The sequence below is a fragment of the Empidonax traillii genome, unplaced genomic scaffold (assembly GCF_003031625.1).
Source record: "Empidonax traillii isolate 1590-97213 ecotype Southwest subspecies unplaced genomic scaffold, ASM303162v1 scaffold312:size2399984, whole genome shotgun sequence".
NCBI lineage: Eukaryota > Metazoa > Chordata > Aves > Passeriformes > Tyrannidae > Empidonax > Empidonax traillii.
In genome coordinates, this window is record NW_020955505.1 from 99591 (window position 1) to 120528 (window position 20938).

Sequence of the window (20938 nt, forward strand, 5' to 3'; positions counted from 1 at the left end):
CAACTTCAAATATTATTATGATATTTTTCATACTTTCCAGGCTATCAGGGTCATTAAGAGGTGCACCTGCTGACAAGCAAATTAGCTCTTCATTTAAAAGAAATTGCCTGATGCAAAAGCCCTTTAGTTCCGGTGAAATCCAAGCAGTGATTTAAAGAACACGGGTTTTTTGGATGCCTAATTAAGCAGATAGTACTGACAATTTTCAAAATTCCTCAAAAGAGCTCACATCACATAGTTTTCCTAGTGACCTTGCATGTGTCTCAAACCTTAAAAAAAAAAAAAAAAGGAAAAAAAAGTTATTCTGTTAAAAAGCAGCCTCATGTGGCTTTATGATCTGTATGAACTGTTAAAAAAATGCTGTATTCAGAGTGATCATGAGCTCATCACAGGTTCTGGCATTCACAGCAGCTGGCCGTAAGGGAAAATACCTTCACGCTGTTGTTTGTGGAAGACATTCAATTAGACTCCACCAAACTTTTGAACCACAAAAGACAGTAACTTGCATGAGCCTAATAACACTTCAGACATGTTTAAGAAGCACTGGTATTCAAACATCCAGACACAACTTATCTACTGGTATCCACTGCATCACACAAGACTGACCCAAGGAGCTGAACTCAGCAACAACCTTTAACTGTGGAGCTGTTGCCGAGATGATTAGTTACAACAGCTCCAAGCAGGCAGATCACTTCACCAGTGTGGATCTGTGTAAGATCAGGGCCTGAGCACGTTTCTCCCCTTCATCTGGCCTCAGCTTCAGGAAAAAACATGCTTCCCTCACCTCATCCCACTCCCCATGTCAGTGGACATTAAGCATATGTCGCCTCACTTTTGGAAAGCATTGCATTATTTGACTTCATTACTGTTTGCTGAATTGCTTTCAACCAGTTCTCACCTGGGAAAAAACTTTTAAGCTCATCAATATGGTACATGATTCAACTCCACCATACGTGAATCCTGTGAATCAGTAGGAGGACGTTACTTAGGGAAAGCGATCGGACCCAGGGCAGTGGCTCGCTTATCTTCCCCTACACTCTTCTCTAACTAAATTTGTTTCTATCCCTATAGTCACCAGAGAGTTGTTGCCTTCCCTGCAGAACAGTCTCTCCATATTGCTTAATCCCCCAGAATTATCTCTGACCTTTCTGCTCAGCCTGGAGGAACTTGGGCCATAGTGCTGGCAAAGGCACTGCTGAATCTTCAGCCACAGCTGCTGCAGCACTTCAAAGGCAGCTACCACAGCTAAGGATTTAGGCTGCAGCTGGAATCCGGAGGCTCGACGTGGGGTCCCCAGGGCTGAGTGAAAAGAGTAAAGCTCATTTGTAAGGATTAAAATGTGGACAGGTAATGGATCTCAATGGGGCAGGAAGGGTAGGGAAAAGCAGAGAGAGTGGAAGTCAGTATACAATACAAAAAATCTGAGGAGGTTAAGAGGGGCAGCAAAAGGAGGGGCTGGGGGCATGGAAGACCCAAGATTCCTGGTTAGTGTAAATAATATACATGTGTGTTAGGGAGGAAGAATAAAGGCAGTGTGGAAATGTAAACAAAAATACCTTCAGAGAACGTAGGCCTTTAACATAGCAGTTGGTGAAAAGATCAATGGGAATAAAACACACAAGGATGTACAAGACAAAGCCAGAAAAACAGGCATTGAGAATAAAAAATCATGATGAGACCGAGACATAAAATCCACCTATATATAAATCAGCTTGAAGTGAGACATGTCTAATATCTTTCATACTGCAGGATTATCCCAAATGCAACATATTTTATTATTCAGGGTAGTAACGGGCTCTGCATATCAAGTTATGAAAAAGCATTTTCTTTTGAAAAGTAAGATTACAGAAGTTTTTAAGGGTCTGTTTTTAAACACTGTTGGGTCTTGAAGACCATGCTACATGTTACTTGAGCAGCAGGAATATGAAGCTGACTGACATGGACTAGCAAAAGACAGCTCCAGCCATCTGCCTGAGCCAGGCTGACCTCAGCTCCGCAGACGGGGGGCTGTTCTTGTCAAGAGCTGAACATACGGGCAGCGTTCAGGACACAAACACACCAGAAAATCTGAGGGTTCAAAAACACTTTCCACCTGTTTTGGAGGCCATGAATTTGTGAACTTACCGACTACTTTAGAAAACCTCTTTGAAGAGAAATTCCCATCGGGTGGTAGTGGAAGAGAGTTCAGTTGCAGTTAACTATATGGTAAAGCCAGGCATTGGGACATGAACTCCATGGAATAGGAGCAAGAACAGACTGCAATGCTAGGATAAATAATTTACTGCAAATTCACACCTGCCTTAGTGTAGGATAATTTTTCAATATCTTAGCTTCTTTCTTAGAATTCCCACATCTGAATGATAAAGTATTACACATTAAATAAGTCATATCATGGAGTTATAAAACTATGTGGCAAGCTAACAAATGACACTTTTTTGCCATCTGAAATCTTTTTTTAATATGGTTAAAATAGTTCAACTATTTTATTAAACCACTAATTGTCTAATTGTTCCAATTATTAAGCACTTGCTTCAACAGTTTAAGAGGAACATTCACTTGAACCTCGTAATTTTCACTTGTGATATATAAGCTTCCTTCACAGACTCATTAATTTTCTGAATCTCCAAATGTTTTCTTGTAGTTATAAGAAAGCTCAATTTAGAGTTTCAATAGGAAAAGATTTCTAGTTTGGAATTGAGATGGCTTAATTTTTTTTTTCAGTCCTTAACTTTCTGTTCAGATGTGCCAGCAGAGAACTGCATGCCTAAGAGACTGCTAGAAAAGGAACAGAGGAGAAGTGTAAAGATCACAGTGCAGTCAGCTTTTTATTTGTCATTTACTCTGAATTAGAAAGAAAAGAGTACCAGGAGAAAAGTCATTCTGTTAGTTATTTAAAGTGACTGATACTAATTGATCTATCAACAGTTTCTAATGCATGTTGAATATATCACTCAACATTTACAGACCAAACTGTTGACTGAGATTCATCCATATTCATAAAGACATATGAGCTCATCTATTAATGTAAGAAGTAATGCTGCTGTAGTAATAAAAATACACAAAAACAATAGCATTTTTTAAAGCATCCATAGAGACAACTTGAGACTTCAAAAAAGTAACTATTTTTATAATAACAGCTTTATTTCAAGCACTGTTTCTCACTGGATACAATTTATACATTTTATGCTAAGTATATATATTAATGGAACACTTTAGAAATTATCCCTAGATAAAATATATTACATGATTAAAATTATTCCAGCAATAGTTTTTCCAAGTTACATTTTGCTGAGTGTTAGTTCAGATCACAGGAGAAAAAAGCTTTAAAAATGCTTTGGCAAAATACCCTTCCCCGGTGATGTCTGTAAAAGCATTTTGAATGCAGGGCTGCCTCATACATTTTTATTCTGGTATCAGTCAAACAGACAGGAGGAAACATATAAACAGTTACACCGTTTTACAGTTTTATTTAAATATAATTTAAAAGAATATAGATCTTAATTTTTCAAAATATGTGTTATCACATTTTAATTTCAGTCAGTCAGAAAACTGCCTGATGCTTCTTAATGGACAACGGCGCAACACCTTTTCGAAACCTCTAATTGCACTGTTGCACTGGTCACTGTTAAAACAAAATTCCTGGTAATCCCAGAGCCTGTGTCAAGGCAGGAGGACTGCAAAGGTATCAAACCAGAGAAGAACAGCACGGTCACTGAACTGCACACATGGAGCTTCTAGGAGGATTAACGGATCTTGCCACAGGCTCCTGACTGTAGTTGACAATATCTGCCTTCACCACCCTCTGTCACAAAAGAAAACACAGTAACAATCAGAAAATACAATCTTCATGCTGGCCAAGCATTCAACAGGTATTTTACTATGAAACATGAAGCAAAAATAAGGTTTGTCCTTACCCTATAGAAAGTCTTATCAGGTGCTAATTCTCATTTTAACTATCAGTTTATCCATACTAAGCAAAAGCAATTGCCTTGGTAGGTTTTCACAACACTACAAATGGAGCATGACTTTTTTGCCAAACAGTAAAGAGAATTCTACTTCTATGAAAATTTTTTTGTATGAAAATAATAAAACAGTATTTTTTGCAAAGATGGTACCATTCATTCTTTAAGAATAACTGCTTAAACTGTAATTGGAAATTGTACCTAGTTTTTGTTTTCATCTTTACTCCAAGCACTTCACCAGAAAATATGGACAGAATTCAAAGAAAATTTCAAATACAGACCTGTTTCATTAAAACCTTTGACAGGCATACTGGCTAAAGACTAAATTAACATAAAAGGAAGCTCTGCATACCATGAATATTTATATTCCAATACAGATCCAACAGGTACTACCCATTCTATTTACAAACCTATTGATAAGACTGATGGTCTCTCCTATATGAGGAGAAGGAAATGAGATTACTAATTTTTGTCCATTTCCGTCTGAGACAGCTATGCAATAGTTTGAATGCACAGCACTGAATACAGTAACACAAAGTATTTCAAAGTTTCTATGAACTACCTGGTTATTAGAAACACCATGTAATTAATTATACACAGAGTTCCAAATTAATATATTGAGTATTACAAATGCTTACATATACAGAACATAATTTTCCAATAGAACTTGCTGTAACATTTGTTCCTTCATGTAACAGCAATGCAGTTTATAAAAAGAAACCACCCAAGTTTTCCATCAATACCTGAACTACTGCATTGAGCAGATTTTGCTCTGGCAGTTGGAAGTGTTCTGAGGTTGGTTATCTTCTTCAGGATATTTCACTAGTTCTGCCCTGACAACATGCTGTTAACCGTGTATCAACATGATGGATAGAGGGCAAGGAGAAGAATGTAAAAAGAAAAGAGAAGGAAAACAATGGAGAGATTAATCAGAAGCTGAAAAGAATGAATTAATAACATAAGAGACTACGCAGAAGCAAAATGAATGCATTTTCTGGCCTTAGGCTGATATAAGAGCAACATGTCTGGCTGAAAGCGGCTCCAGTGCTGCTCCTCGAGCTTCTCCGAGGACATGCCCTTTCAAAGCACCAAAGTGAAAGGTTCATGCAATCAACAGAAGTTTATTAAAGCAAGAGAAGGGGAAGAATGAAAAGGCAGGCATTTCAGTGGGAGAAAAGATGACAATGGCTTATTCCTCCTTAAAGTCTAAGATAAATACTACGTTGTCAGCTTGTAACAAATGCAGTAGCCTTACACAAGCAACTTTTTAAGTAATATAACAATTACAGAATACCTAAATATATAATCCAAACCACTGACATAAATTAACCTCACATCAAAATGTTCCAAGCTTTGATTTTGTCTTTACTTCATATAAAAGCAAAAGGTTCTCATTTTTTCCCTTAAAGACAAACAAAACTGTTAAAAAGTTTTTTCATTATTAATGCAGTATTCATGCAAAGGGAAGCAAAATTCATGTAAGAATTTCAGCAAAGGAGTAGCAGAGGAGGTAGGCCTGCTATGAAAGGTACAGTAAACTGGCTTAATATTTTTTTCTTAAATTCTTCAACTTTCATGCAACATATCTTCAAGGTTAAAATGAATAAATACTATTATTTTAAAGTAAACAAAGTATAAATTGGATTATATGAATACATAAACAGTATATGTTAAAGATTACCTCTGTAAATAAAACCTTTATGTCAAGCAAGCAACCATAATTGAATTGGCTGGTAAGGGACCTGGATTTATTAGCTGCTGAAGTACTCTTCTTGAGTTTAATTGATCACATTCATATTATCTTATCTAGTGGATAACACTCATGATTTACTGGACTCCTGGCCCGATGTTATCAAGGGAAAGGTTGCCAAATCCCATGTAAGGCAGTAAGTAGGAGTTTTAGCGTTAAACAGTGTTATCTGACCTCACAGGACCTAGTTTCTTCATACCAATCTTTTGACTAGAGCTGAGGGGGGGAAAAAAAAAAAAAAAGAAAAAAATAGTCTTGCAATCAGTAGGCAATTAATTGTTCCTCAAAACATTGGTCTAAATCCCATCCTGTAAACACAGGCAGGTTAGTGACCCATGCTCAGACACACTGTAGCAAGAAACTGACTATCATAAATGACTTGGATTTTCTAAAGGAATTTCATCCAAATATAAGACTAAAAAAATACCACTGCAACATTTCTTTTATTAACTTCATGGTAATTAAAAACGTGGGCCTCTTTGCATCGGTTTCTATGTGAGGCGTATCATTGCCATGGTTCAAATCACTGTCAATAATGAGAAATAACCTTTCTTGGTGCAGGTGCTCTGTATTCCAGGTCTGACTTATCTGCCAAACATTTTATTGTACAAAGCTGGCGCACACACACTAGTTTGCTGAATTGGCATTTAGTTAGAGAGAAAACTACACATCACTTGCAAAAATGCTCGCTCTTGCCAATGCCAAGGAACAAAGCTGTACCCCATGCAGTTTTTACACTACGGCTGAAAGTAAAAAATATAGAAAGAAAAACATTTGATTAGTAAAGGAGCTATTTCCTCAAATTTCATCAGACCCTTGCAATTTAAAAGGGAGAGTATTTTGAGGACTGAAAATAAGTCAGAATCTGCAATTTTCTTACTTTGGAACCATTCCATTTCGAAAAACATGCTCTGCTTTCCAGTCACGCATAAAGAGTAATCTAGTTCTTTGTTTCACCACAGTTTTATCCAAATAAAGGTTTGATTAACAGTCATCTCAGCATGTTAACAGACAAGGGTTAGTAGCTCTAGCTGAGATAGTTTAAAAACTTACCACCCTCAAATGTCTGTCCTATTCCTCTGCTGGAGATCATTGCTGCCAAAGGAGAGCTGGTGGAATGTAACGTGTACTTGCACCTCATCCACTTCAGCACAAAGTCTGGCAGCTTCACTTTAAAACAACTTTCAGCAGCAGTTTAAGCTAAACTCCTCAACTTCACCCTGATGTGGCCAAAGCACATGATCACCTTCCATTTTCTGATTCTGCTGTGGGAGCAATACATTCCAGCAAAAGGGCAGTAGCAAATAGCCTGAGTTGCATTAATATCTTAAACTGCTGCAGCTGCTTTCTAAAACAATGCAGGGTAAATATAACTCAATTTCTAAGGCTTCTTCTTGCAGTTAATTAACAGAAGTTGTGCTGCTAATTTGAAAGGGACCAAGAATTCCACCCACTTTTCACAAGAGTTTCTGCAGTTCTGCCAGTCATCAGAGCTCAAAAGTCATGAGCCAAACTTCACAAATTCATACAAGTTAAAATAATAGGATTCCTATTAATTATTGTGACACCTCTGAGTCACATCTAAGATGTTCCTAGTGACTGTGACAGTCATAATTGATTCTAAACACAACAAATATGATCTTCAGGCATAAAATCAAGAGCGCTAGAAATAATTTATAAAGCATATTCTCAATACTAGACAATAAAACATAATTAACATAAAGCATTTGAATGTTGACATTTTACACGCTCAGTATTTCATCTTATACTTAGTTACCACCTAGACTGAATGAACATATCCCCACATTCTCTGACAAACACATTCAAGCAGCCACCTTCTCAGTTTTCAAAATGAGTAAATCTCACATAACAAAAAATATAGAAAATTTGAATATGTAATCCAGTGTGTAAATCGTGCACTACGATGTCTTTGAATCTTTATTTAAAGAGTAAATCAAAATCAATATTTGCATACTTTAAGAATGAGTCACACTAGGTGTTGTATTGTTTGTATTTGGTTCTTTATAGCACTTATCTAGCATCCATCTACTTACCTATTGACCCTTATAGTCCAGTAGCTAGAGTATTCAATGCCTAAAAGTTTTAAGGAACACATTTACATAACTGTTCCACAATTTAAGGAAGTCCTGTGCCCATTTTATAGATGGAATAGGGAAAAAGTCCACCACATTAAGGTACCTGTACCTGTCATCTAAGAGTATGTGGTAAACCAGGAATCTATAATGGCAACATCATCTAACACCACGTCCTTCCAGCCAAAAGACCAGCTCCATGCTTTTGGGAAACGGCATCTGCATATTACCTCAGTTAGGCTTTTGTACTGCGGACTAAAGACATGTCCTTCTAGTCTTCTCCTCAAGGATATGAACATTAAAGTTTTCCTTCTCCAGTTTTACCTAGAAATTTTCCCATCTCTGTCTTAAGAAGTGATGTGGGTAGTTGGTTCCATATAACAGTGAGCCTTGAGATACAGCTATCAGATAGATACCCCAATAAAATTCCCATTGCTTTCTGACTTAAAGGGGGAAATTCTTACAGCTCCCTCAAAATAACACTCTCTAGGGAAGCGAACATTTTACTGGTAACAAAGAGTTATTGCTTGTTTGGAGCAGATTGAAATTATTGAAATTATGCTCAGTTTACAGAACTTTGCAAATCAGGCAGTTGCTTTCCAGCTCTCACTCTGTAGCTACATGCACAGTGTTGCACCACGTAGTGACTTCTGCTGTATCTGAAAGGCAACAATGAAGTATCTTTCCTGTCCACATCTATTTACTTGCTCTGTTTCTTCTTTTGTTGTTTGCTGGGGGGAAAGGGGCTTGGGTGGTTTTCGTTGTTTTATTATTTTTAGTTGTCGTTGGTCTTGGGTTTTCAGAGATATTTTTGCCTTTTTTTATCACTAGAGCCTGAATTCTCATTAACAGTAATGTGTGCCACAGTGAGCATTTAATTTATGCGTATTAACTATTTATAGGTTATTGCTAATGCTACTTGTGTAATGTTTACTTTGATCCACATATTGCATATTCCATTGATGTGCTCCACAAAGTTAAAAATTAATTACAATACTAAGGTAGAAGGAAGCCTACTTAAAGCTGATATCCATTTGACTTAAAAAGTTACGTACTCTTGAGTCGAAGCTACGTAGAAGTTCTTACTTTAAAAACAACCTAAAAACAGGCACGTTCTTGAGAAAGGTACAACTTCCTGTATAACCTCTTTTATCAGTCTCCTTTAAATTTAAGGTATTTGCATACCTTTCCACAACCTTTCACCTGAGTTACAAAACACACCACTGCACAGCACAGAGAAGTCTAAAGCTGATCTTCCAGTGCTAGCTAAATGACCAAGGAATGATTAAAGAACTCTAGATGCTCAATCATTTATATGCAAATAATCATAGAGCTCAGAACAACAGATGGATGGTACCTTAGTAGTACTAGATCATTGAAAAGACACACTCAGTATTTCTCTACCTATAAATTACAGCTTTTTGAAGCTACTTTGCTTGATGGGTATGCTCTTTAAGTACATTTTACAATTTTACTGTTTGCAATACAGTTTTCTAGTTAACCACTTCAACACAGATTGTAAACACTGCTGTGGCAAAACACTTTCAGAAATTACATATTGATTGTATATTTCAAAAAGCAGGAGACCAAGTTGTATACAAGAAATGTTAAGCCTTTTATTTTAAATAAACTTGTTGACCTAATTTTGTGGTACTTGTTTAATACTGGCAGTAACTAGCAGTTCCAGGATATTACACCATTAAAACAGCAACCTTTTGGTTCAGTAAGTAAATTTAAAAAATTGCAATCTCAAATGTCATTATACAGGGTTGCCTCAGTAGCATAATCTTTGTTTTTGAGGTTTCTGAAACTGTGTTTGTAGAAAAACTTCTTGGTTTAAACTTATGCACACATTCTTACTGGCAAAAAAGTTATTTTTAGAAGCAGAAACTAGGAAGAAGAAAGTGGTAAAGGAAAATGGGTTATATTAGAAAACCTCTTGCTTGCTTGCTTATTTGAACAATTAACACATTTTTCATCTCCTAAATTTCACTGACAAAAACTAGTTGACTTCCAACTCTTGCACATACAGTTAAGCAAGTGCTCACATTTTACTTAACACAGTTACAGTTCGAATTTTTTAAAATAGTGAAAACATCTTTTTCCAATTAATTTATATGGTGCTAAACCAATGATCTCATTAGAGCTGTTTTGCATACAGTAATTACTGAACAGCATGAACTGCAACAAAGCTCATGTCCTCCTCTTTGGAGCAGGACATGCAGCAGGTTTATAGTGGAATCCCTATATTTACATCCCTGCCTAACACAAACCAATGTATAAGATGGGGGACAACCTTCCTGACAACTTTCCTACCCATCACTGGGAAACATTCCCCCCTCTCTCAGCCCTTTTGTACAGAGGACATGGCAGAAACCCCCTAAGATAACACTCATAATACCAAGAACAAAACACAAAACGCAAGGGCAGAAATTATACAGCTCCTTTAGGGGGAGACTATTTGGGACTGGTACAGTGAGAAAAATCATTGCAGATGCCAGGGAGCCATAATAGCTACCCAAAAGCACGATTCCACAGTTCTGTCTGTTCTTGAGAATGGGCATACTGAACCAGAATAGGATTCACTTCTCATTTCCACTTCCACTTCCGCAACAGTGATGCTACAAAGCCAACAGTCCCCCCCAAGGCAGACAGTCACTACAGAGGTCCTGTATTGCACAGGCACACAGTGAAGACTAAGATCTAAGACGAACCAAAGAAAGGATTTCACACAGTTAACTCCTGATTGACAAATAATAAATTTTACTCTATGACTGCAATGAATATTGATTTAGAACATTTCCACTCCCACAAGCTCATGCCTTCTGTGACTTAAATTTGTAGTGTTCTGAGATTTGTTTTTAAATGCGTATAGAATTGAAAAAGAAGGATTGTCATTACTGTGTCTGACATGAATGCACAGTATTTAATGGATACATAGGAATATCTTCCATGCTACCTGTATATGATACATATAGAGACTCGACTGCTATTTCTAAAAAAAATCCCTAAAACTCAAGTTTTTCCTTAATTTTTTGAACATAATTTTCTCATTTCAGCAAGTTTATCATCATGATGGATGAATAAAGAATTATTTCATTTTTAAAAAGTTGTGAAATTAAATAATTATCTTCAGAACAACAGACAAAGAGTGATTTAAAGGACGGCAATTAATCTTCAATTAGATTATTTTAATAGTAAATAAAATACTAAGAAAAATGAAGTATTTGTGAAAAATCACCTGTGATTGTTCCAACTCTGCTTTGTTTAATTTTATGCCGAGTATGTCAGCAGCAATTCTCTGAAAACACAGGAAGACCTATGGAAAAAAAATAAATTGCATTTAAATGATTAAAAACAGACATCCTTGAGGTTCTTTCAAATATATCAAACCATACTTGAACTGTAAACAATGAGATATACAAAATTATGACCTGAGCAAAGCAGATCTGAAAATAACCTCATCTGGTACTTTCAATTTTGTTTAAAAATTTGAGAAAATAATTCAACAATGGTACAAGGAATGAACAGTATGCTGGATTGTTAAGCAACACTTCTACTCTGCCTCCAGAGACCTAAATTTAAACAAGCTTTTACACAACCCACCTCTCAAATACTACTCTCAGTGCTATAAAATATGAATAAGGGTATTCACTAATGTTTAGCACAAAAATATATTACTAGTGTGTTGTGCAATAGAGAAGGAGATTTCTGAAATTGACAACAACAGAACTGTGCATCAAGACCACCAAAATCTCTACTACGCACATTTTAAAAAATAGAATTACGAAAGAGTTCTGAGGAGTCTTACAGAACATTATTTACACTGAACAGAGGTATCAAGAACAAACAAGATGTTGTATGGCCTGCAGCAGCACTGCAGCAGAGTTAGACTCTGGACATTTAACACATAATAGTGGGTGGCAATGCTATCTTAAATAAGTCCTTTAATTCATCTCAAGCCAGTCCACCTATCTTACTGTTTAGGCAATTGCATTTAAACGAGATTAAAGAACACAACATATGTTCAAGAGGAGCAGCTTAAGCTTGCACTGCTGCTGAACCCTTATTGTCAAGCTACACGTTATATTTTATCTACAGGGCTGTTCGTCTGAGCTCACGATCTAAACTACTAACAAACATTAGTTTTCATCATGCAGCTGCCACCCCCAAAAGGTAAAGCCTGAGTATGTGTTCTCAGTCATTTTCAAATTTTCAGAGAAAATACTGTAAATAACATTTTCACAATCTTTTCTATCCGAGACGGAAACCAGTAACAAATTAGTGGCACAGCCAACAAACTGTGGTAGCTTCCAAAACAATTGCTCTTTCTCTGAACTACATGGTCTAGTACTGGTCTGTCCTAAAATCCACACAACATTAGAGGAAATACTGAACGGAGATTCTGAGGTCCAGAGACCTACTTTAACCCACACCAAGATCTCAGGTGTTCGGAGACATATCACCTGCCCTGAGGACATTTTGTGCACAAAACATCAGGCTCAAGTTCAGTGCTTTGGTTATGTGATTTGATGGATAGTAAGATAGCTATATTAAATCTTTCATAAAAATTTTTCTCCCCTGAGGAGACTTTTGGGGTTTTATATGTACATAAAACCTTTTTTTTGCAAACAAATCTGCTGGAAAGATCTGAGGCGAACAAAACAAACCATTTATCTTAACTGAGTAAGAGTCCTCTAGTCTATATTCACATGAGCAATGGTTGGCCTCCTCTTAAATCAGTGTCTAGGATAAAACCCCCATCCTTTCCTGCACAACTATCAAAAGACATAAAGATTTTGAGAAGTCAGTGTGCAGTAATAGTGAAAGGGCTAATTCAAATTTACACTGAAGCTAAAAATTAGCTACTGTAAACTACTTCTTTTGTTAGTAGATATTTAGGCAGAGATTTCTGGTTAATGCTTTCTGGGTATGTTCAGATTTACTTTTGTTTTTAAACAGTAAATTAGGAAACGTACAGTAAGTATATATAGTGGAATGCTGCTGTAATTCATGAATCAATTAAAAAGATGAAATGAAGATTCCTTCATAACTTGTAATGATAAATATGTCAACGTTATAAAATGAACTGATTTTTGTCTTTATCACCAAATCCCACAGAAAGGTTATCTCCTTGAGAAAAGTATACATTTTATTAGATGCGCATGTCATTGAGTGAAGTATTATAAAATTTTCCTTCTGTTTCTAGTATAAAAAGCCTGGATTTTCCCACTTTAAACAAAAAATTATGCCAAAGATTTAACACTAACTATACAGAGAATCAGGACTCACTGCATTTATAACGGCAGTATTGTTACACTTTACAGAAAAACTATTATAAAATTAGGCAGTCCACTGCAGAAGTTTCATCAAAGACCTTAAAACAACAAGTGATTCCATTTGTTTTACAGAACTATACTTCCATGTAATTGAACATGGTCTTACTCTTCAGTAACATAAAAACAAAGTAAATTTTGTTGTCAACAGTAATATTAAGGAGACAGATACAAGGCTCTTTTATGGGAATGACAAACATATTAGGCAAGTGACAGAAATCAAGCAAAATAATACAATATGATTTAATTTGACTGATAGTGTCAACTGAAAAGGAACACTTTAATTCATATGCGTCCAACAAAAACAAATAACCCAGTTAGCTCAGAGTGAAAAGACTGTTCAAAAATGCACTCTGCAAAGCATCTGGTACGAATGCCAGAATGTTCAGATTTCAATGGGCCTGCAGAGGGAGTGTTTCTCATGGCTTAGGACTCATATTAAAAACCTTGACTGCAATAGGGTCTTGTCACATTATTTAGCAATTGTTGGAAGTTGCTATATTGATGGTCTGTAGATAGGACTCCACCTGGAATGAATATATTTAACTACAGGCTGACAGCAAACAGAGATTTAGCTGGTCTTGGTTCTCAAACTGACGTGTAAACTAGACCATTTCCATTAAAATCTGTATTTCAAACTGAAAATCAGACAAGGAGCCACTGCAATTTAATAATGATAATATACACTCATAAAAAGATCTACTTTTCATGCAACTAGGGAAGCAAAAAAAGGACCTGCAGCAGCCCAAATTCCCAAAGGCTCGTTATGTGAAGTACAATAAAACTGCTGCATCTTGAAAAAAAAGACATCTAGAAGTTTCTTTTTCTTACTTACAGAATCTCCTGTCTTGGCTGACACAAAATGGCTACTGAAATTGTTTTCCTGACAAAATCGCTGGTGCTTGTCAGATTTCACTGTGCGCATATGCTCCAAGTCAACTAAAAACAAGTTGAAGAAAGGAAAAATTATTACACTGGAGCCCATTTAGTTACCTGTCTTAGAAATTATTCATTGAAAACACATCAGATGTAGTATTTTCCTTTATAGATATATGCAAATGCAAGTTTCTTTTTATAATCATTTGCCAAAATAAAGGTCATTAATTACATCAGATTCATTTTATTTGCAAAACTAAAATGAAGACACAATTAAAACTGTATGGACAAAAGCAACAAATTCGTATCTCAAAAAAAGAACAAATTTGTTTCTGGATACACTAAAACAATTTGTAATAACTTTACTGCTAACGACATACAAAAACAAGACAGAACTAAGTATTGTATATTCTGTTTGCAAGTACGATACATATTGGGGATTCCAGTGTAACCTAAAGACTTTTACAAAATAAAAGTTCACTGAGCACATCTGAATCGACATATTTTTCCTAAGTAAAAAATGTAAATGAGTTATAAAGAATTTTACTGCAGAACATGGCAAAGCAAAAGCATTCCCTATAATAAAAAAATTAACTGAGTAAAAACAGTGATGCTTAGTTACTTATATATCAAGCTTTCAATTCCATAAAGGTATGGCTCAGAAAATGAAAAAAAAGTAAAATGCACATTTTGAGACGCACACATATTTCCATTTTTGTCATTTTACAACCTCTGAAAGGATAGAAAAGCTTTCAAACAGTATTTTACGTTGAAAAGCATTGGTTGCTTCCAAAACCTCATGGAACTCAAGTCTTGCACAGGTTTTATTGTGTACATTCCAGTTTCTCCAAATCTGATCCTAAGGTAATTGGAAACTATATTGAACAGTTTCTCTTTTTTTTATTGCATTACGGTTTCTATAAGGCTGTTGACCCAATGCAGTCAAATTATAAGGCAAATATATTCAGAAGGATTTAAGGACAACCAGGCTCTTTGAGTCAATACAGGAAAAAAAAACTTAAACTGATTTCCTGAGGAAGGGACCCAACTGACTTGTAAAAACTTGTAAATTTGCAAATCTAGTAAGCCTGTATAATAGTGTCATTTGATTATCAGCTGAAAAAAATGCTCTCCTACTACATAAAAGGCTTTATTTTTAAATGATATTGGAGGTCTTTAATTTGTAGGCTCTGGAGATTTTCTCTTGGAGATTTTTAGTCTAACAGGGGATTCCTACACCCTATTTATACTGCTTACCTTGGTTAACGTGGAGTTTTTGCCACACATTACTGTTCCTTGCACATCAGTAAGGCCTTGTTCATAAGAACAGGCCTAAAATCATCCAGTTACCACAGGCATTAATGTGTAAAGGACTAAAATACTAAGCTATTAACACTAATGTTTGTAGTATGGTTTTTCCACAATAGTAAATGTTGAGCATATAATATAGTTTCATTTAAAAAAAAAAGGAAGAACAAATACATTTACTATAATAAAACCTGAAGTCAGTAACAATTTTGTTAAAAACTCATGTATTCACTTTAACTTTTTCCTCTAAAAAATAACTACCTCGAGAGAGACTCTTTTGAAATCCTTTTAAGAATAAAATTCAGCATATTGCCTAAAACATTTCATTGCTAACTATTATTTTTATGCTTCACATATCAGCTTCAAGTGCAGCTTGGAAAACACAACAGTGAGATTACTCTTTTGGGAAAAATAAATATATATTTTCTTTACTTTTATTTCCTGAGCTTTTAAAGGAACTTTTAACCCACTTCCAGATTTCACTCACTGGATTTCTTTGACTATATTTGAACTCCAAATACCTACATGCAATTATGATAAAAATAAATTGATAGATAAATAGATGGATAGACAGCATTTACACTATATTTCTCTAACATACCATGGCATGCTTACATAAGTCCACAAAGACAAGCTCACAATTTACAATTTTTCTCAAACTCTCCTTCCCAGGAAGGAAAGAATAGAGAGTGGACAAACAAAACAGCAGGTTAAAAGGTTGACAAATTTTAAGGAAGAAAATGCCACCATCATATTGGAAATCATATCCTCAAATGCCTCATCTTCTATTAAAAAACCATCAAGAATACTATACGGTCAGGGGAGCACATCCTTTACTACAGCAGAGAAATTAAAGCACACAAGATCGTAGAAACTAACAAACTGAAAGTGAAAAATCAAGGTGAAATTATGTTTCTGAATTTTGTGTACTTCTCAGTCCTTCTCCCGACTTACAAATATTGCACCTTATGCCTCCTGAATTTCAGGCAGTCTGCTGTGAAATGTATGGGCACTGTTATGCCAGGTGAGTGCCAGGTGAGTGTCCATTCCCAGCCCACAGTGATTCAAGGTAATTCATGATACATCTGCTCTTGGTGAAAAAGGGCAGTTTTAGTACAAGAAAGAGTTTCAACCATTAATAAATATTTAACTATACAAAATCGTAGTTTGCAGTCAATGAAGGACAACAATCTTAACTCCAATTCCTTTGCACTGCCCATAGGCCAAGGGCACAATCAGAGTTACTGAAGATCAGCTAAAAGACATGAATAGTTACCCTCCAGTCCTTTTTTCTGAATATCTGACATTGGTCAGCTCAACAGGCAGAATTCTTAGCACACCAGGAGATAAGGCTAGTCCAGCTTTTATGTAGCCATCACAGCAAAAAGACTTTAAGGAGAGCTTTGGAGGAGAAAAATTATTTTCTAAAATAGAGGTTTATAAGGAATGCAGCAATTTTGTAGAAAGAAAACTAACAGCTGGCCAACATGGACTCATGATGAGCCAATTAATAGCAAGAATAGGTATCTTGGGATGAAGGATGATATGAGGATACACTTAAGCCATGAAAAGTTTAAAGGCAAGGACAATTAAATTTTGGACAGAAAGAAAGCAAGTAAGATACATAAATACAGTTTGATTTTACAAACCAGGAAATGATCTTGCAGAATATTCTAAATGACTAGATAACATATCATTGGCCAAGAAAAAGGAATTACTGAAATTAAGATACAAAATGAGAACATTTTAACTGTGGTAATGGCTATGATAGGCCATATCTAACAAAGGTCTCAAAGAAAGCATCTGCAAGATTTGGCCACACATCAAACTCAAACATTTAGAAAAAGGCCCAAAGTGAAGTCTACGTGCCAGATGGTACAGTCCTCCTCCTCATCTGAAGGGAATGAGACAGAACACAACAGCAGGGCAAAATTAATAGCTTCATTTTTTCCAAGTAGAATACAAATTGATAGCTAGAGATTCACAATGGGACGTATAAAGAAGACACAAGGACACAAGTTTGAAAAGTGAAAAGAGATTTAACTATTATTTGCAAACAGTGAATCTGTATAGCACACAAATGTTACAAACCAGTAGTCTGGGTAAAGTGCTTGAATACAAGCTCTGCTAACTACATTAATAAATTATGTTTCCTGATCATGAAAAGCTAAAGCAAGCCCAGCTTGCTTTAGTAAGTGTAAACTTAGCAAGTGTAAACTTTGGAGAATGCAGTGAGGGTATTTCTTTAACCTATCATTTCAAAAATTCTAAACTTCTTAAAAATGGGACCAACAGGTAGAAAGGGTAGTTAAAAGTATAAATTATCAAAGCATTAATTAAAACGTCAAAGGATTTCATTCCTAATTCCTTGGCTAGAAGGAATATTGTATTATACTTATTATATACTTATATTTGCATTAAATAGAATACTTAAAAATAAATTAGGAGAAGCAGAGGAACATCATGAGCAAGATAGGCCACAGTATTGTTTCCCTGACTGGCCTGATGAGAACAGGAAAAAGGGGCTCATCAGCCCCAAAAGTACCTTTGAAGTCCTTTTCTAAGAAAAGGCACCCACAATATGGGCTGTTGAAGTTTTGCTCATTTTTATGCCTGAAATGCACACTAAAAACCTCGAGTAACAACTACAAAAAAAAAACCCAAACACCAGGGTTTCCAGATATTCTCCAAAAATTACCTTCATTGCCTTAGTTAACCTCTCCTGCAGTCAAGAGCCCATCTTGTTGATTCTCTAAAATAAGACTAAACATTCAATTTTAGCTCGTCTAGTATGAAGAGTCATTTCAATTAAAGCTAGCAAGATAAACTGTTGTTCCATAACTAACAGATCTATACACATCCGTATATACAGGTCTCCCATAAAGACACTGGCACAACAAAAATAGGTTAGAAAATTCAGGAATTCAGATGCAATTTTCACCAAGCCAAACAGATCCAAGTCAAAATCTCCCCTCCAAGAATAAACCAGCACAGATCAGTGTTTGCTGTAGCAAAAGTAGGTAAAGGCTTATTAAAATGCTTGCCTCTCATGAATTCTGGAGAGTTCAATTTTGATTTATAGATGAGATTAAACAGAGATCTAGTGAGGTGAAAAAAGAAAACAAAATGAGAAGTATGGAAATCCCACGGATACTCCCTTTAAGGAATTCCTGAAGATTCCTGAAGATTCCTGCAAAGAAAACCAACCCTATCCAAGCCAAAACCAGCACAGCAGAAAAACACCAGCTAAGAACAACGCTGCAGAATTTCGGTAAGGAAAGAGATGCAAACACCATCACAGCCACCTTTGTGGGGAGCAAGTGGCATTTCAAAGCAGACAAGGACAAAATAGTCACTTTAAGTTAGAACCAGAGAGATTTGATTAGGTTACATCTTCAGGTGATTTATACAAACATTTTCACTACCCTTCAAAATGCTACTATACATCACTTAATTGCAGTGAAAAGCTGGTAAGACAATGCTAAATCAAAATGGGAAACTGTATTTTAAATAACTGCAAGGCTAGCTATCTTATCCAATGATTAATAAATTCTGAGCAAGCGTTTGAGACAGCATAAGTTGTTCTTCAAAATCAAAACACCATACAAATTTACTTGAGAAATTAAGAGTAAGTCTCTGAATTTTCAGTTTATTGGGCATTAGCAAGGGAACAGAAAAATCTTATAAAGTGCTAGATAAAACACAAATGGGTGCTTTACAATCTACCCACACCCAGCCATTCAACAGCAATTCAGTCTTGATTGAATTGTTCTGCTGCTTTTGACTTAAGACTCTGAACCCACTAATGGTAAATAAATTGATGTCAAACTTGTTTCTCTTACACTCTTTAGATATATGCATAATTCCATAAGATAAAAAATGGCCTGCAATGAGCCACATAGCACCACTGTGCAGGAACAGCAATTTCCATTTCACTACACCATATCTATGTGGAAAACCAATGGTCAGGCAGCTTAAATATTACTTTAACTCATCTGCTTTGCTACATTAGCTAGAACAAATATAATTAGCTCACTAGAGTTTGCTCTGAGGAATAAAGTGTGATATCAAATCCCAGAACTGGATTATCTTAAAATTAGGGCAATAATAAAATACATGTAACAATTCACCAGAATAATACAACTGGTACGAACACAAAGCCAGTAAGCATTTTAAAATATGTATCTTCAGTTAGAAGAATGATCAATGCTCTGGTTTTATATTCTTTCAAAATTATACAAGCAAATAACTGCATATACTCTAAAAAGACAACAGAACATCATTTATGCAGAATGTAAAGGCTGCTACTCATTCTGTTTATCTCCCTTTCCCACAGGACTGCCAGTCTCTTCTTTCATAACGTCACTGGAGAACTCCATGTAAAACTATACGTTTTTTTTTTAAGTAAGAAAACATCCATTTTGCATGAATCTTCCTTTTAGGTAATTCTAGAAGAAACACAAATAGATAACTTGTACAGGTACTTCCAAACACCTGAGAAAATAGTGACAGTACTTGCTGAGAATGGTATGAACAGCTGAGAGCCTCACATAATGCATATGAAGTAAGTCTGACTGTTTAAATTTGTTGGCATTTCTCCTGGATTGTGAGATTACACTTGCACACTGTAAGCCCTTTTGAATGATTATACCAGTGATAACTAACCTATCCACTTTCTAAACTGTATGTATGAAAAGAAACACGAATGAGACAGTTCAGAGAGTTTCAGTAAAAGGATGTCTCTCCACCCAAATCTGACCATCTTTCACTTCCAGACCTTGAGCTGTAATAACTGCAAGGGATTCTGTTGTAAAGGAGCAGTTCTGTTTAAAATGAACTTTTTTTTATTGATAACATGAAAACTGGTATTAGTACATAAATGAAGTTACAACTCTCTAGTTTGTTAGCTATCTTACGTATTACAACTATTTCATATTTCAATGTAATTAAGGGTAGTTTTAAAGTTATGAGTAAATATCTTTATTAATCCATGGTACCACACAAAAATATATTCTTTTATAGTATCCTGTGAAAAATGAAATATAAATCTTTCTGCAAAGTATTTGCAGCTGTGCACACAAGGTATACAATTACATAATGTTTAAATAATGAGCTATCACGATTAGCCCACACAGACATGACAAGTAAAATGCTCTAATAATTTATTAATTTGATTTACATGTGCTTAAAATTATGTACACATTTTCTCTTCTGAAAATACTCCAGGGTCATAAAAAAGGGGGCTGTATATGTATATGACAATGCCTTTTTCATCCTATTTTTTGGTATAATTTCAGACTGATTTCTGTAAGAACAAACCTGAATTGAGCAACTGAACACGTAACAGACTGAAGACAACAACAGTGCTATACAGCATTAGTACATACTGCTCAACAAGTGCAGTCAGTTTAATTCCAGAGTGTGAACATTCTGCTTTTCCCATGCATAATCAAATGTGCGTGAAAAAGGGAATAAAAAGGGATTTCTCCAAGAGGTGAAAAATATCAACTGTTCTAAAGAATAAACCAGAAATCAAGTTGAACACTGAGAGCAGCATTCTAGGCAACAGGATTTACTTCCCAGATCATCAGACCTCCGTGCTGTAGCATGTCA

General features: G+C 35.6%; 1 protein-coding gene across 4 annotated transcripts in view; it reads right to left on the bottom strand.

Annotated features, from left to right (window-relative positions):
• Nucleotides 1–3113: 3113 nt before the first annotated feature.
• The window catches only part of RAB28 (RAB28, member RAS oncogene family), a 64131-nt gene continuing 46306 nt past the window's right edge, over nt 3114–20938 (bottom strand). The window contains exons 5-8 of one of the 4 annotated variants that reach the window (XM_027891243.1): nt 13977–14080; nt 11047–11124; nt 4706–4806; nt 3114–3802 (exon numbers count right to left, since the gene is read on the bottom strand). In XM_027891243.1, coding sequence (XP_027747044.1) covers nt 4711–4806; nt 11047–11124; nt 13977–14080 — 278 coding nt within the window. In that variant the 3' untranslated portion in view covers nt 3114–3802; nt 4706–4710. Of the gene's footprint in view, nt 3803–4705; nt 4807–5934; nt 6933–11046; nt 11125–13976; nt 14081–20938 lie in introns of those variants that run through there. The other 3 variants (XR_003572053.1, XM_027891244.1, XM_027891245.1) reach the window with 3 other exon arrangements.